The sequence below is a fragment of the Lonchura striata genome, chromosome 6 (assembly GCF_046129695.1).
Source record: "Lonchura striata isolate bLonStr1 chromosome 6, bLonStr1.mat, whole genome shotgun sequence".
Classification (NCBI taxonomy): domain Eukaryota; kingdom Metazoa; phylum Chordata; class Aves; order Passeriformes; family Estrildidae; genus Lonchura; species Lonchura striata.
Genome location: NC_134608.1, coordinates 55,212,410 through 55,228,660, shown reverse-complemented (window position 1 = coordinate 55,228,660; position 16,251 = coordinate 55,212,410). Strand labels below are relative to the sequence as shown.

Below are 16,251 nucleotides of genomic sequence, written 5' to 3'. Positions count from 1 at the left end.
CAGACAGGACCTTCCTTAGTTCTTCATGGTTTTTTAATTTCCAGCGAGGCCTGTGCATCCTCCTGAGCCCTCAGGATAAATGTGTGCACACCCAGCTTGGAGAAAACACTTTGGAAGTGAGAGGAAAAGGTCTCACCCTGACTGAGGTTTCCAGGTGGATGTGGTAGCACACAGGAAGCTCGGATGGGCTCAGTAGTGCATGGTTAGGGAGGCACTTTGTGGTGTTTCTGAGAGACCTCTCCCTTTTGGGGTCCAACAGTCCAGTCCACTTCTGGAGATGGTTTCAGGGTTAGGAATTTATCAGCTGCCCACAGCTGGACACTGCAGCAGTTGGCAGGCAGCTTTGGCCATGGGCAGCTCAATATGGCATTTCTGTCGTTGGAATTTAGCCTTGGGAAGAAAGTCAGTGTTGGTGAGCATTGCTTCTAGCAGACTCCACTGCTAAAGGGTTCCTGGGGTAAAAGTAGAAAGTTGTGAGCAGTGGGCTTGCAGAGAACTGTAAACTGCACAGGCAGAGAAGCAGCAGTGCCAGGTAGAGTCTGCAAAAAACCAGGCTTGCTCAGCCAGTCCTTTCACTGTCGGGTGCTTCTGCTCTTCCCACCCTCCTTTCCAGCCTGCTGCTCTCCCAGATAACCCAGTAACATTTCTCTTGCTTTGTCAAGAAACTGGTATTTTAGCCTGTGATCTTTCTGAAGGAATCTTGGGTCTCTCTCACTCTCTCCCCTTCCATTGCACCTCCTGCAGGATTGTTTACGAGCCTGCCAAGAACAGATTGAGTCCCTCCTGGAGTCCAGTCTACGCCAGGCACAGCAGCACAACGTATCTTCAGAAACAAAGACTGTAGAGGACGAAGCAGACCTCTCTTGCACACCTACCGATGTGCGAGACGTGAACATTTAAAGAGGACTTCTTCCTAAATGGATTTGCTTGGCAAGAAAAGCAGACAAAGAAAGGGCATCTGAGAAGGAATCGGCATCAGGATCTCCCCCCAGAAACCCTTTTCTCCAGGACATTTTTATACCAGAAGGGAAAAAACAATCTTGTTATATTTTTTTCTTGCTCTGTCTCCCTTCCATCTGTGACTTCAAACAAACAAATAAACAAAAAATACCCCAAAAACTGTCTTAAAAAAAGAAAAAAAAATAGTATTTGCATTACCCCCAGGGGTTTGTGCTACAAAAATAGAGGATTTTATACAATAATAATCAACTAGTTTTTTATATTAAAGTGTTCTTGTCTGTATGTTGTAAAAATAGGCATTAACACACGAAATGTCTCCAGGGGAGGTATTAGGTTTGATTTCTTACATATAAAACAAACCAACCAACCATTTTTAAAGTAGAAGAGGGTTTTTTTTTTTAGATAGTAAATGAAATATTCTTTTTCTTTAAAAAGCATAGCTTTAACGCAGTTCTAGGCTTTTCTGTATCTTGCTTGCTTATGCATTTAGTCACTTTATAATTCATCTGTAAATGTTTATTTTATTTCCTTAGGTTTTTTTTTTTATCCTCTTCACCTTATAAATGGTTAACGTAACCCATAAGTTAGTGTATGTTAGTATGCAGCATTATTATGTGTTAATCTTTTTTTTTTTTTTTTGTGCCTGTGGATTGCCTGTGCATTGAGGCATTTGTAGGGTTCCAGCTTAGCATGGTTGGGAAAGGCCAATGTACTACTCATACAGGACCCTATTATAAAGAGAAACCGAAACAGTGACATAATATATTATATTTTTGTAATCTTCTTATTTTTGTAGTTACCTGTGTAAAAATGCTGTTCTGACTCCACAGATACTCAGCCTAATTATGGTCAGGTTCAATCCACAGTTCAGTCTTTTTTTTTCTTTTTTTTTTTCTGTTTTTGTTTTGTTTTGTTTGTAATATTCTAAAACCATTCCATTCAAAGCACTTTCAGTCCATTAGATATAGGAAATACATTCTCTTATTGTGTGGGAATTTTTTTTTGTTTGTTTTTTTTTTTTTAATGGAATGGTTTGGAAATATATAAAGTGCTTGTTGGCAAACTTGGAATTGCAAAGCAAGTGCATTTAACTATGGTGTTAGAGGAGAGGTGATTCTTTTTTTCTGAAGGTTGTGTTCCAGTGAGAGAAAATTGCATTCACAAATTGCCAGAATATCTTTCTTTCCTTTTCTATAGAAAAGTTTGAAGTTTAGAATCCTTTGGTGCCAACTCATCTTTATAAATTAGGGGCCTTAAAGGTTCACATATAGGACACATAGTTTTAAGGATTATCGCTAGATGTTTTTACAATTGAAGGTTTTTAAACACTAAAATATATAATTTATAGTTAAGGCTAAAAAGAATATTTATTGCAGAGGATGTTTGTAAGGCCAGTATGATTTGTAAATTAATGCAATCGCCCCTTTTGAAAAAGAAAATCTTTCTACCCTTGATGTTGCAGTTTTAACCCAGCTTATTAAAGCAAAAAAAGGACATGCTTCAAAGAACAAACCCAAAACCAGGCAGTCTATTTGGCCCCTTCCTATACATTTTCAAAAGCAGTCTAACCATGAAAAAACACCATAGTTAATAGGTATGAAAATTGGAGTACTTGAAAGAAGTTTTTATTCCAGTATATGCCCCATTTGTTTTTTTTTTTTAATTTAGCTACAAATAGAAAATTTGCACATCTTGGCTATGTATCTTTTTATTATTATTTTAGAAAGTAGCTGAAGGGATGTGGACATAGCTGTTGAAGTTGATGCTCGAGGAGAATGTGATGGTGAAATGTATGTGAGAAAACTGCCGCTAAGGTGTTGATTGTAAAAAAGAAAAAAAAAACAACAACAAAAAAAAAGAACAAAAAAAGGAAAAAAGATAAAAATTCAAAAGATAAAAAAAAGAAAAAGACAAAAGAAAAGGAGTGGATGCTCCGTTTTTATTGAGCTGCTATGGATAAATTCCCAGCATGGTTTGAAAAAAAATTAACATTGCTTTTCTGTATCTTTGTCATTGTGTTTTGCTGCTATTTTGTGGATCAGTTTTTTTTTTTTTTTTTGTTATACAATGTCATATACTGCCATGTAATAGGTTTTAATTTTCTCATAGAAAATTATATTATTGACATCGGTTTTTTTTGTAGATTTTTTATGTGATCAATTTTTACTTAATGTGATTACTGCTCTATTCCAAAAAAGGTTCCTGTTTCACAATACCTCATACTTCAGTTACCCATGTCTAGACCAGGTTTTGATGTTCTTACAGTGCCTCATAGTTCTACTGCAAACGGAAATGCATCGGACGTTGCTCTGAATGGGTCTCTGCATTAATTTAAAAACCAGCAGACATTTCAGAAGATCAATTAATGTCAAGGGTTGGTTGTTTTTTGGTGGTTTTCTTTTTTTTTTTTTTTTTTTTGTTATGCATTTTATAAAGCTGGATTCTTCGTCTGATCTGGGGTTTATTATCATAGTAGTTTTAAGTTGTGTTATTAGCCACATTGATATATGAAAGGTGCATTATAATATCTCTTGTGTGCCACCTGATGTGGTTCTCCCTCAGCTGGGACACATCACTTGGTATGATAGGTTATCTTCTGGAACTCTAAGTATTTTGTGTGTTTAATCTGTTATGATATACTAGGGTTTCTTGTTTGTTTGTTTTTTTTTTAATTACAGCATAATGCTAATTTAAAAAAGCCTGTAAATCTCATAAATAAGCCAGCTAACGGAGTTGTATGCTGAAGAATAATCTAGCTGTTGCCTGTATGCTGCTAAACCAAAACAGAATTAGAACTCATTTTGAGGCAAATGCAGTTAAGATCCTACATAGTGCATAAATAAGCATTGCAATGCTACTAGCAGTCGCAGGACCCAGGAGGACTGGATACATTCTGTCCAAATTTCAGGAACATTTCTTACTGCTTACCTCATAAAACACTTCTGTTCGTGGCATCTCTGTGTCTCTGAACCAAACATGATTATTGAGTTTAGTGCTTGTTGGTTTTATTAGGTGTTACACTGAGTGGTAGTGTGTACTGCAAATTTTTTAAAAATATTGTATGTACTGAAAAAGGCCAAATCCAGATAAGTGGGTTCACGTGCCAACAGAGATGCTTTATTTGTCACATTATTATAACAATCTGTAGTAAGCAAAAGCAATTCAGATTTGTACATTTTTATATTGTACTTATTGGCATAACTGGTCTGAAATGCACATTTTCACCAACAGACCTGTAACAGACAAGTTTCCAGCAAAAAAATCTAAAGTCTAGAAATAAAATTGGTAAAACCCAACTGCTGTCATCTTTTAATTTACATTTTTTCAGTTGCCTTGAAAATGCTGGATGGTTGTAACTCCCTGGTGCTGGGAGTAAAGCACGTGACATTTTCTAGGTTTGACACATTTTAGAAGCTGAAAACCTTTTGTTATTTTAGGAAACTGTGGGTGTTTCAAGCCATGGGTAGGTAACTGCCTGCTTGTCACACCAACGTGTCTTTTTAAAGAAGCAAAACATTTTTTTTTCCCTGCATGAAGACTTTATTTTTTCACATTAAAGGAAATTAGTCATAGTAAAATGCCCTTTGGTGGTTCCTGTGAATAAAGGGTAAAACAAAGTAGGTGTTGGATGGTGCAGAATGCTTGCTGGTGGAAGGTTTTGTGTCCCAGAAGACCTTTACAGAACACAGTTGGTTTTAAAAACCAGTTGGTTAAGCTGCCTTCTCTGTGGCTTCCCCTCAGACAGCTTTTACAGCTAAGAGAATACAGAATAAACCTGAAAAACATTAAAGCCTACTAAAAGTATGTAAGAAAAGAACTGGACCTAGAACAGGAATTAGCTATTATTACAAAATAAAATGAGAAAAAAATTATAACCTCTGTTCCAATACACAGTCCAAAATATCTCTGAAAATAGGGGTTGCACATTATCAATTATTAATATTATTTTCAGAGCTGAACAAAGTAGAAATAGCTTATTTTCAGTGGAGATGGTCAAGCTTATAACCTATGTATTTGATTATTTATCCTGTGAAATTATTTCTGCCTTAAAAAAAAAAAAAAACAACTATGTAAAAGGCCAAGTGCTTTTCCTCCCTGTCACAAATTAGAAATTTGGTATCTGCCTTCTGAGTTTCCCATTGACTAAACTTTACGTTACAACTGATTCTGTGCAGCGAGTGCAGCACAGGAAATGAGAAATGAAACTGCAGAGCTAACTTCTAATGTGTTAATCGTTGTCTAGTGCAGAATAAGCTCCTTTCAGGGCAGTTACCACTAGATGGGAAACCACCTGCATCAGAAGAATCCCAGATGAGCTTGTGTGAGCTTGGTGGTTTCCCAGTCATTTCAGCCAGAAACCTGAAGCTTGTGTGACCAGCTGCAAAATCCCAGATCAGGTGGGTGAAGTAAAACCAGTATAAATGGGGTCTGGTTTGTTCCTTTTGAAATGGGCAGTTTCTCTGTACAGTGAGTTACACTGGGAGGTGTAAAGCACTCAAAGATGACCTGAACTAAACTCACTGGGACCTCAAAAACACATCAAGCCAAGGCATAAATTGGTCTGGGCTAAAAATGATTCATTTTTCCCAGCATAAAAAACCCCAAAACCCCAGAAAGAACAAATAGCTTTCTTTTGTATGGCTGATGGCTCATCCCTCTGATCTGAAGTGTTTGAAAACCAAGTGAAGACACACTTAGGGGATCTTGACTTCTGACAAAAATCTTGTGCTGATAAAAAGTGATTCAGTGAGAAATGTAAACCTGTGCTTGGTTGAACATGCTACGTCGGTTTTGCCATTACCATCTCTTTTATAAATGCTACTAAACTTAGTGTTGTGACTTAAGTAGGTTTAAGCCCACATAGTCAGCTCTATTATTTACATTTTCGTTCTCCTGAACATCATCTTTAAATGCAGAGTTCTAAACTTGAATGCTGGGTGAACTAGGCCAGTATTACTCACATTGCAAAGGGCAGAAAGACAAGAATGTAACAAGAAAAACAATTTACTATAGGCTGTAAAAAATACGCACGTTCAGCTAGACTATGCTGTAGCTTATTAAAGGGAAAACTACTGTATTTTTTTGTATCAAACTGAGACATGTATGAAGAAAAACCTCTATCAGACCTCCCAAAAACTTCCCCAGTTCCATTGCTGAATTCAGGCCATTTGAGTATCTTGAACCTTTTATGAAAACTTAAATTCAAATGCTCTTTATTTAAAAATAAACAAGAACTAGCAAATTAAAAAAATCATAATTCACTTGCATTCAAGCACAGCTGGCATTTTAAGTGATAGAAAACTCCAAAAGATAGAGAAGAAAGAGAAGGTTGGAGCTGTTGTTTTTAAAAGAGTCACAGGAATGACCCATGCACATGGACTCTGAGACTCCTACAGTGGGACAATGGCAATAAAGCTATAAATTATGGCATTTTAATGAATTTTAATAAATTCCTGTTGGCATCTTTTTATGAGAAATGTATCTCTTCAGACAAACAAGGTATTTTTATGATCCCACAAATATAATTGCTCATAGTAATTGCATTGGCATGGCCAGCAGAGATTCCCATGTGTCTTCTGACTGAACCCCACACTGTATTCCAATCAAGTGATGAGGAAGGGATTACAAATTAGTCAATGGGACTGCACTGATAATGGGACATTGCCAGACTTCTTATTTTTTTCTTTATGGCCAAGCAGGACCAAATGTAGGAGGAAGGCAAAAGTTACCCATTTGCTTTTTGATTGTCATAAACATTTAAGAGTGAAACCAGAAATAGTTTCTTATTGATCCTATAGCACCTGCAGAGCCCTACCTAGATCTGTTTTCCTTTCTGCCTGTGTGAAGACCAGGTATTAAAAGGTCTCATACTGCAGGGAATTCACAGGTATGGATCTCTACCAGCACCAGGAACACTGAGCCAAAGGAGGAATTGTGGCATGCAGGGGCCAAGCTCCAAGGCAGGACCTGACACATGAATTGGCCAGAGAAGGAATCTTCCTCTGGATCCATGTGGGGAACGGAGGTCTAGAGCTCTGAGTTGTGCTTGTAGTGTGTGCATCACAGAATGGAAATTGCTATCCACTCATCCTTTCCTGCTGAGAAAATAAATTTTAGATTCTACGTTGGAGACTGGTTTTGTTTCATCCTTCCCACCTGGCTTAATGGCATCCCTGTAACATGGCTTAAATTCCCTCACAAGCCATATTCCACAGATGCCTGGTCTCCTGTGACAGTCACCACATCTGTGGCTGTTTGTGGCTGGGATGTGATTTGTAGCATTAGCAGCAGTCTCCAAGGGGCTGGGCCGAGAGGGGAGATCCTCACCCAAGGCCCACGAAAGCACCAGTAGGGCACTGTGACAACACCCCTCAACCAGCCCAAGGCAGTGACCTGGTGTCCTGAGCCACCCTCTGATGCCAAACTGTCTGCAACGGGCAACTGAGCTTTTTTATGTTTCATTTCTCCCCTTTATTAGATTGTATCACTCCAGATTGCTCACAGGGTATTATTTTTGAACAGCTTTCTTTCCTTCCTGAACACTCACAGACCAAAGTTCTTTACATTTGGCTATTTTAAATATGAAGAGCAAAGCTTCAGCCAATATATGCTGTTAAATTTCCAGAAGACATCGTAAATTATATACTCATAAGTAAACATTATTTCTTCTAAGTGTAATACATTTATTTTGTAGGTTTGACTTAGTATTTCTGTAGCCATTTCAGCCACTCACTCTGACCATTTAATTCCTTTTAGAAAACATGTCCACTAGCCAGATATTTTCTAGGTTTCTCTTTCCAGGGAGACCCTTGGATTGCAAAGGATCAGAAGAGTTCTTCCCTTATGGATATGACTTTCCAATGTCAGTGAAAGAAGTTTCATCTGCCTTCACTTCTGCATGACAGTGCTCAACAGTGTTGCAGAGTCAGACAATGCAAAGCCTCGTGTTTGTGGAAGATCGTTTCTCTCCTTCCTTCCTTTGGTGGTTTCCAACCACCAAAATTCAGCCCTCCTGTGTTCTTAAATCCCTCTGTAAACCTGCTCAACATGTCTTCAGGAGTCTCTTTCCTCCATGTTTCTGCTGAAGGAGTATTTCATGCAAATCACAAGGCAAGGCTCCTTGAAAAAGTATCTCCATGCTTGCTAACACCATTTTTTTCTTTCTCATTAGTTTGAGGAATAATGATGCTACTGCAATTTTCTGAAACTTGTCCTCCTCCTAATGCATAAGAGAACTTAAAAAAGGCTGGGACATAAAACTATAATAAACCAGGTTCTCAAAATGTGGTTCTAACAATGTACTTATGGTGAAGCAGGTTAATGCAGTCCCAAACTGTGCTCCAGTCATTCTCTACCCTACTCAGGTGTTCTGGCTTTGACACATCAAATGATGCCATAATCCATGTGGGTTTAGGCTTCCAGTCTACTCGACTACCTGCCCCACAACCAAGGTCTCCTCAGGAAGGAAATACACTGCAGATACAACTCCTAGCTCTGTTAAGAAATGACATTCTGTTCTGTCTGTTCTTAGTCTCAGAGTAATTTGCTTTTTAACTTTCAGAAACTGTCAAGTGCTTATTAACAATAACTTCTGTGTATGTGTGTGTTTTTAACAGAGGTAAATGGGTTCTCAAAAATTCAATATCTGCACATACATTGCAAAAAAAAAAAAAAAAAAAAAGGCAGGCCAGTTTAGAGAACAATGTAGGCATGTGTTTTTAAACTACTGTTCGTGCAGTCTGGTCAGGGCTGTGTGACACAGTATACAGTGTTTTGTCATCCAAGGAATGTCTTTGATCAAGAGTTTATGCAAGAAGAAAAAAAAAAGCCATGAAACCCTAATCCGTTCCCACAGTCCAGTAAACGTGAGCTGGACAAACAGTGGACAATAGCAGCAAAGCTTGCTGATGGAACAATAGCTGCAACTAAAAAAATTAAAGGGTTGCTGACTCACAGTTCCTACTATCAAGGAAGATTCCACATAGTGTTGATTATTCCCCAGAATCCTGAAGATGCTGGAAGTTAAAAAGTGTTGAGATAAAGCAGCAAAATAGGGAGTTAAAATCAGAAATGGAAGACAGTGACAAATGCTGAGTTGATTCTGCTTGATGCACAGTCAGGATGCAGGGACTGAATAATCAACCTCCTTTCTGCTGAACATTTTGCTAAAATAAAACGCCATCATTTTATTAAGGAACAAGTATCAGTAAAATTTTATCAGACAGGAGGCCACTATTTCAGATGTCATCCTAACAAATTCTGCACTAGAATTGTGTAGCTTTCTAATTTTTCCAAGACAAAAATTTTATGTAATTTCTTATTCAGAAATCTCCCCAAAACCAGACACAGAATGCTGCACTAGCGCTCAATTAGTTATGGTTATAGAATAGGATAAAATAATTTAAAACGCTGTGCAGCAAACTGCTTTGGAATCAAGTGAAACAATGTATTAGGTTTTTTCACTTTTCATATATTCCATGGGTTTAGGAAATCTCTCATGTTTCATCTCACCAAGATGAGCTTAGTGACCATGTCTACTTCCACCCAGTAGTGCAGTATTTGATAAGTAGTACTACAGAATTCTAGCATGAAAAATGCTGAAAAAAATTAATTACCACACTTATGGAATAAACACTCCAGTGATTAAGGTGGGAGCATTCCCAGTGTAATGTCAAAGAGATATTCAGGTTAGCTACAAATGAACTGACTGTGCAAGCTTACAAAATAGCACACAGAGCTTTTATTATTATTTTTATTATCACCCCAGGCTAGGCTGGTCCTGCAGGTCCAAACCTTGGGACACACTGAAGTGCTTCAGCAGTGCTTTGCTCCATTTGGCCTTTACACATCATTCCCAGACACCACAACATGCAACTGGGAACCTGCTGAACTCCTCTCACACCTCCCAAATCCCCTTTTTCCCTGGTGATACAACCACTTCTGTGGGAATGTGTACTGTCACAACTTTATCCATTAAAAAAACAACTCTGGCAGACTGTAAAATGAGAATCTTCATGGTTACTTGCCAAACTATGAAAGCTGAAGTTTTAGGCTGCAATTAGACCAGAAGCCATGGCTGTAAGAAGTTGCAAAGGGCACTATTCAACAGGCACCAAGAATAGAAAGAATTAGAAAACATTACCAGAAATATTAAGTTCTTGCTCTAAAGCAAGAACTTTATTCCAATGCAGGAAGTTGTACTTCCAGCCAAAAGTGTAAATAAGCATTCATAAATACAGGGCAGGCTCAAACTCTCTCTTGCATATCTTCAAAAACCAAAACCTATATAAATGCTGAAACTAATTTATTGGAAAATTAAAACTTCAATTTTAATCTCATGTGGAAATTATCACAACCTTGCTTCAGAAAAACAGATCAGGGTTCAAATGAGCCAGAGTACCTCTACAGGGTTAGTTTTGAAGCAAACAATTGCACACCCAGATTCTTTTTCTTTTTTCTGACTTATTTCACCCATTTCTGTCAATAATAGATGTTCACTCAACGCTGGAATTGATCACCTTTAGTAAGCTGACAAGAAATGGAAAGGAAGTTGCATAATGAAGGTAGAACAAGAATTGTGCTTGGGAACTTTACCAAATGGCACTCAAAGTTTACCTCTCTGCTGATGCCTCAAAATTCACTATTTCTTGTACTCATCACACATTGCAGAAAGGAAAATTACAACTCTTCTGGATTGCCATGACTTCAGCAGCCTAGCAGTAATGAGCTGTGTATCCATCTTTTGCTAAAATTCCATATTTGACAGACTCAGATGATAGATGATCACGAAGAGACAAAACAAGCTAGGATGCAGTCCAGGCAAGTGAGAAATTGGTGAGTGAAATGTTTCAAACATTCCTCCCTAACTACTGAGCTATACGTAGGGATGGTGAATGAATAAGGAGTTATATTCTTAAGTCTTACTTCTGCAAAATTTCGAACTTCTTGGACAATCAGCACCAAGCCACAATCTCAATGTCCTGTTTTATTAATAACCAGTATCATAATGTACAAGGTTGTGTCTTTTTCTATATCTTTGTGACCCTAAGACAAAGACAAATGAATATTTTTGATGTAACCTGGGCTATAAATCAGGCATAGCCAAAACCACAGCTGTAAATCAGGTACAAAAACACCTCTACAGAATGCTGGGAATGTTTCACTGCCACAGCACTGAGCGTGACACAAACCCCCACAAAATCACTGCAGAAAACAAAACAAAAAAAATGGTACTGAAGAAAGCATACAACTGCACATACAACAGAATTTTGAACTGTACCTCATTTAATAAACCAAATCAGGCCCACACAAGGTGTGAAACAGCAGATATTCAGAAAAATACAGACTCATGGAAGAAGACACACATTTGTGTGTTTGCACAAATGAAACTTAATTAAAGACCTAATTAAAAAATTAAAAACCTAACAGATACGCCTAAACTTGGTATATCCCAGCTGGAAATCCTGGTTGATACAATACTTATAGTTCAGTATATACACATGTATTTATAAAATAATTTACTACAATATTATTTTTTAAAAATAGAACTAAACAATACAATAAAATTAGCCACCAAACCAATTTTCCAAATACCAGTCACCACCTGACTGCTAAAGACCCTTTCTCTCCTGAGCTGAACAAAAACAATTGTTTGGTACCATCTCTGGAGCAGCACCTTGGCTTGTCACTCACATATCACACACCTCTATTAAACAAATGCTCCACCTGGAGCTCTCACAACCCTGCTCTTGCTTTTACAGAGATTTTTGCAAATGAGGAAACAAGTAAAAATTAATTCCTACCTCAGTGTTACTTCATTGCAAAGAAATTCTCTACATAATTAGAATTCTCAAAAGTGTGTACGTTCTGTACTGTCTATTTTAACCTACAGAAATATTTGTGAGCTTCTGCAATCACATACATCCACTAGATGGCTCTGACACTGCCTGTGTGTATCAAAATTCATGTGTAAGACAGTTAAACAAACCAAAAATCTCAGATCTGTCTTCATGAGGCTGAACTGTGCCATGCAGGCAGAGCCACACACACACAGGGAACAGCTGATGAAAGGAACTCTGGAATTCCTTACTGGTGTGCAAAGACATCCAGCAGCCCAAGCCAAAGCCAGTTCCAGGTATTCCTCTCAGTTAACACAGCTCAATGCATGCAGCTGCAGCATCCTTTGATTTGGAATGAGACTGGAGTGGTCACTTTTCAAGGCTGGCACATAAAAACCTGGTCTGTGTAAGAGGTACTAACAAATACTGTCAATGAGAATCACAGCTCTTCTGGCAGTCATGTTTATCTGACCCACCATTTAAACTGGTAACTTGTAGGGAGGAGTTAATTTTGTGGAGTTTGCTCCCTTCCTCCCATCATTCTGCAAAACTATTGGAAAATCCAGGTGCAAATTCCATATTCTGAGCAGCCATCTTCATCCTTCTCTGCATTCTGACCTCCTCTGTCATTCCATCTTCTCCCCACAAAAATGCTTCCTGCTGCAAAATCTGCAGGGAATTGATTTTATTTTCCTTCACCCACAGCAGGTACACATGGTGCAAACTGAATGATCTGCATACACAGATTTTTAAGTAACAGACATCCTTTAAACAAGGAAACTGTGCAAATGCTTGTTTTCCTTTTGAGGAATTATCAGTAAAAGACTAGCAAAGAATTAAAACAAATATTTCTATTTAACAGATTTACACACTAATGTGTGTAATATCCTAAATAAAACTTGAAGATAACAAATGTTAAATAATATTGCAAGTCCAGTGACTTTTCACTTCCCCTTTAACATCTCTTCAGTACTTTGATTTTTTTAAAATATAAAAGTAGGTAAGACACTTTTCCAGTTCTGCTCTTTTAATGGTTTTTTGCTTTGGTCATCCTCGTTTATCTTCGTCTGTTGCATTCAAAATGTTAGTGAAGATCTCTCATTATCAATTCTAAAATCTGACTGAATATTTAGCATTGAACAAACCTAAAAAACAAATACACAGAAGTGTTTCAAAGGGTCTGTTTTTCAAGAAGAATGTTCAACAAAACTCCCAATTGCTCCATTTCTCTTCTTCTGGTCCCACTTGTAATTCAAATTGTCAAAGATTATTCCGAACTTGCTTTTTAAAGAATTTTTTTTCCTTTATTTTGCATTTGTTATTGCTTGGGAAATTTTCAACTATCAAAGGTTTTCACTTAATTTATCTCACTTCAAGTATTTTGCTATGATTGCAGAATGGGAGCAATAACTGCTTCACAAAATTTTGGAGTGGCTTTAGAAACAAAGTATCTTCAAAAGTGAATTTATATATTAAAATTACAACTTAATCCTACAAACCTGTTTAAATTTTCCTCTGATTTTTTCCAGATCTTCTTGCAGCTTATCATAAGTGGGGTCTTCATATGGGAATTTCTGAATCATCCCTATTAATGAATGCAGAGCCTTTATCTTTTTGCTAGAAAAAACAAAATTAATCAAATCAAAAGAAAACCCAATGATCCTCACACAGGAGTCTTTTCAATCCATCAATATGAAAATTATACTGATATATAATAATCCAGAGCACAAATCCCAGCCCTCCATCCTTCTTTAATTCCACTTCTCCCATTCAGCCCATTGTCAGGTGTGTTCCATATTCTTAAATAAGAAATTATCCAAACTAGGCATTATTCCAAATTGGGAACTAAGCATAATTGACAGATTTAAGGCTTCCATTTCAACTTACTAGTCCAAAATTGAGAAATATTCAAGAATCAACAAAAATTCTGATTAGATGACTGGTCAAAATAAAGAAAAAAAAAAAAAAGGGAATTCTGGCAGACAGATTAATCAAAATGGGACCAAAGAAAAAAGATACAAATAGAAGAATGGAAGTCGTAGTGAAATGACTTTAAGCCTTTTTAACCTCACCTGTTCTTTTCCTCTGTGCTTTTCTGGAGCAGACAGTGCCACGTCAGTGCAAACCCAAGGTAGCAACCAATCTAAAATTAATTTAAAAGAGTCATGAAGGAAAGAAAAAGCCCCACAGAACACAGAGCATAGACAGTGGAACAAAAATAAAACACTACACTGTATCTCACTCTTCAGGAACCTAAAACATGGGTACACAAACATGTTTCCAAGCTGGAAAGGCTGACAAGCATAAGGTTACCCAAGCCACCCTCTCACTTGATGTGTCTAATCCTGCCTCCTTCTGGAGCTTTCCCAGTATGAGGAGATGAGAGCAAATTCTCTCTTATGGTCTGTCCAGGACCATTTTGTACAAACCATCCAGCTCTGGAGACTGCTGTTTGGCATTCCCATCCTGTAGCTGTGACAAACTGACATATGGCACAAGTTGAGGCGCCTCCCCACCAGTCTCCAGCCCCTGAATTCCTAGGAATGGTTATTGATCCGGGTGTGCCAGAACACAGAGCAGAACAGGAACAGTGCCACAAAACCTCCCAGCATCACAATTAACAAAGGGTGCATAAGACACACAGAACTGATTCTTCATGTCTCAAGATTCCATGCTTTTCCCTATGCTGGGCCACAGGAGATGGTACTGGGGGGCAGAGGACCTTTAGCCATAAATTTGGGAAAAAAGATTACCGAAGCTCCATAGAGCAAATAAACAAAACACAACTGCATCTCCTGAACTCTCCAGCTCAAAACAGCATCTTTAAAGCAGTTTTATGGGTCCTCCTGGACACAAACAGAGCAATGAAACACAGCAGGCCTCAGCTTGAAAATTTCTTTGTGGCTGTAATTTTCTAATGACAAGAAGATTCCAGTGCTGAAGAGTTTCCCCATTTACCTCTGAGCCCATCCTGGCTCCGTGGAGCGCTCCGTACCTCCTGCCTTCAGTCATTCCAGCGTGGCTGCCCTCTGCAAGCCCCTCCTGGTAGCCCTCCCCATGGAACCTGGGAGTGCAGAATCACAGCTTGCTTAATCTCCTGTCCAGACCCCCCTTGGAACCTGGGAGTGCAGAATCACAGCTTGCTTAATCTCCTGTCCAGACCCCCCTTGGAACCTGGGAGTGCAGAATCACAGCTTGCTTAATCTCCTGTCCAGACCCCCCTTGGAACCTGGGAGTGCAGAATCACAGCTTGCTTAATCTCCTGTCAAGCTCACACTGGACGCGAGCGGCTCTGGACAAGAAAAAAGTGCATCGTCTCCAAAGCTTAGAAATATCACATAAAATAAATTCAAATTCCAAAATCACAGGCTTGTCTTGGTTGGGAAAGACCTCTGAAATCATCCAGCCCAGCCTTTGAATGATCACCACTGTGTCAACCAGACCAGAGCCCTGAGTGCTATATCCAGCTGTTCCTTGGACACCCCCAGAAATGGTGACTCCAGCAGCTCCCTCAGCAATGCCTGGCAACATTTTCCATTAATTCCTCCTTATATCCAAATTAAACCTCCTTTGGTGCAGCTCAAGGGCACTTCCTTCTGTCCTGTCACTTGCTACCAGGACGTAAAGTCTGGCCCCACATGGGGGCTCCTGTCAGGGAGTGGTAGAGAGGGAGAAGGTTCTCCCTGAGCCTCCTTTTCTCCAGGCTGAGCCCGCCCAGCTCCCTCAGCCGCTTCTCATCAGACTTGTGCTCCAGAGCCTGCCCCAGCTCAATTCCCTTCTCTGGACACACTCCAGCAACTCAATGTCTTGGATTAAGGTGCCCAAAACTGACCCCACAATTCAAGGTAGGGCCTCAGCAGTGCCCAGAACAGGGGGACAGTCACTGCCCTGGTCCTGCTAGCCACACTACTGCTGACACATGCCAGGATGCCATCATCCTTCTTGGCCATCCGAGCACACCTGGGCTCGTGTTCAGCAGTTTCTGGCCAGCACCCCCAACCCTTTTCCCTCTGGGATGCTTTCAGGAACTCTCCCACCATCCTGGAACGCTGCAGGGGTTGAGGCGGCCCAAGGACCCGACACTCGGCCTTGCTGACCTCAGCCCATCAACCCGGCCGGTCCCACTCTGTGCGGAGACCAATCCCTTGGCAGCCTATTCCAGCGCCCGACCATGCTCTGGATGAAGAAGCGTTCCCTGACATCCAACCCCGACACAACCCCAGGCCGCTCCCCGCTGCTCAGGCTCTCAGAATGCGCAGAGAGGCGAACCCTCCCCGCCCTCCTCCTCGGGCTCAGCGCTCGCCTTCCTTCCCTGGCGCTCCGCTGGCAGCTCGCAGCGGGAAGCAGAGGCCCGGCGGAGTGCCTCCGTGCCCTCACCTCTGCTCGGCCATGACGATCCCATCGAACAGGTCGGCCATGGCGGCGCGGGGCACGCCGGGAGCGGACGGCGCGC

At 39.7% G+C, this 16,251-nt stretch overlaps 2 protein-coding genes across 3 annotated transcripts in view; one reads left to right on the top strand and one right to left on the bottom strand.

Annotated features, from left to right (window-relative positions):
• The window catches only part of CCND1 (cyclin D1), a 16,453-nt gene extending 12,197 nt beyond the window's left edge, over nt 1–4,256 (top strand). Inside the window, exon 5 of the mRNA XM_021528543.3 lies at nt 745–4,256. Coding sequence (XP_021384218.1) covers nt 745–900 — 156 coding nt within the window. The 3' untranslated portion in view covers nt 901–4,256. The remainder of the gene's footprint in view (nt 1–744) is intronic.
• On the bottom strand, nt 4,052–16,251 carry LTO1 (LTO1 maturation factor of ABCE1). Of its 2 annotated transcripts, none has more exons than XM_021528545.3 (5): nt 16,176–16,251; nt 14,757–14,862; nt 13,871–13,941; nt 13,298–13,415; nt 4,052–12,943 (listed from the first exon to the last, which is right to left on the bottom strand). In XM_021528545.3, exons 1-5 carry the CDS (start codon nt 16,214–16,216, stop codon nt 12,875–12,877), a joined length of 405 nt encoding a protein of 134 aa, XP_021384220.1. In that variant the 5' UTR covers nt 16,217–16,251; the 3' UTR covers nt 4,052–12,874. The 2 variants fall into 2 exon arrangements, with proteins under 2 accessions (XP_021384220.1, XP_021384219.2); XM_021528544.3 differs by having other exon boundaries at nt 4,052–12,467.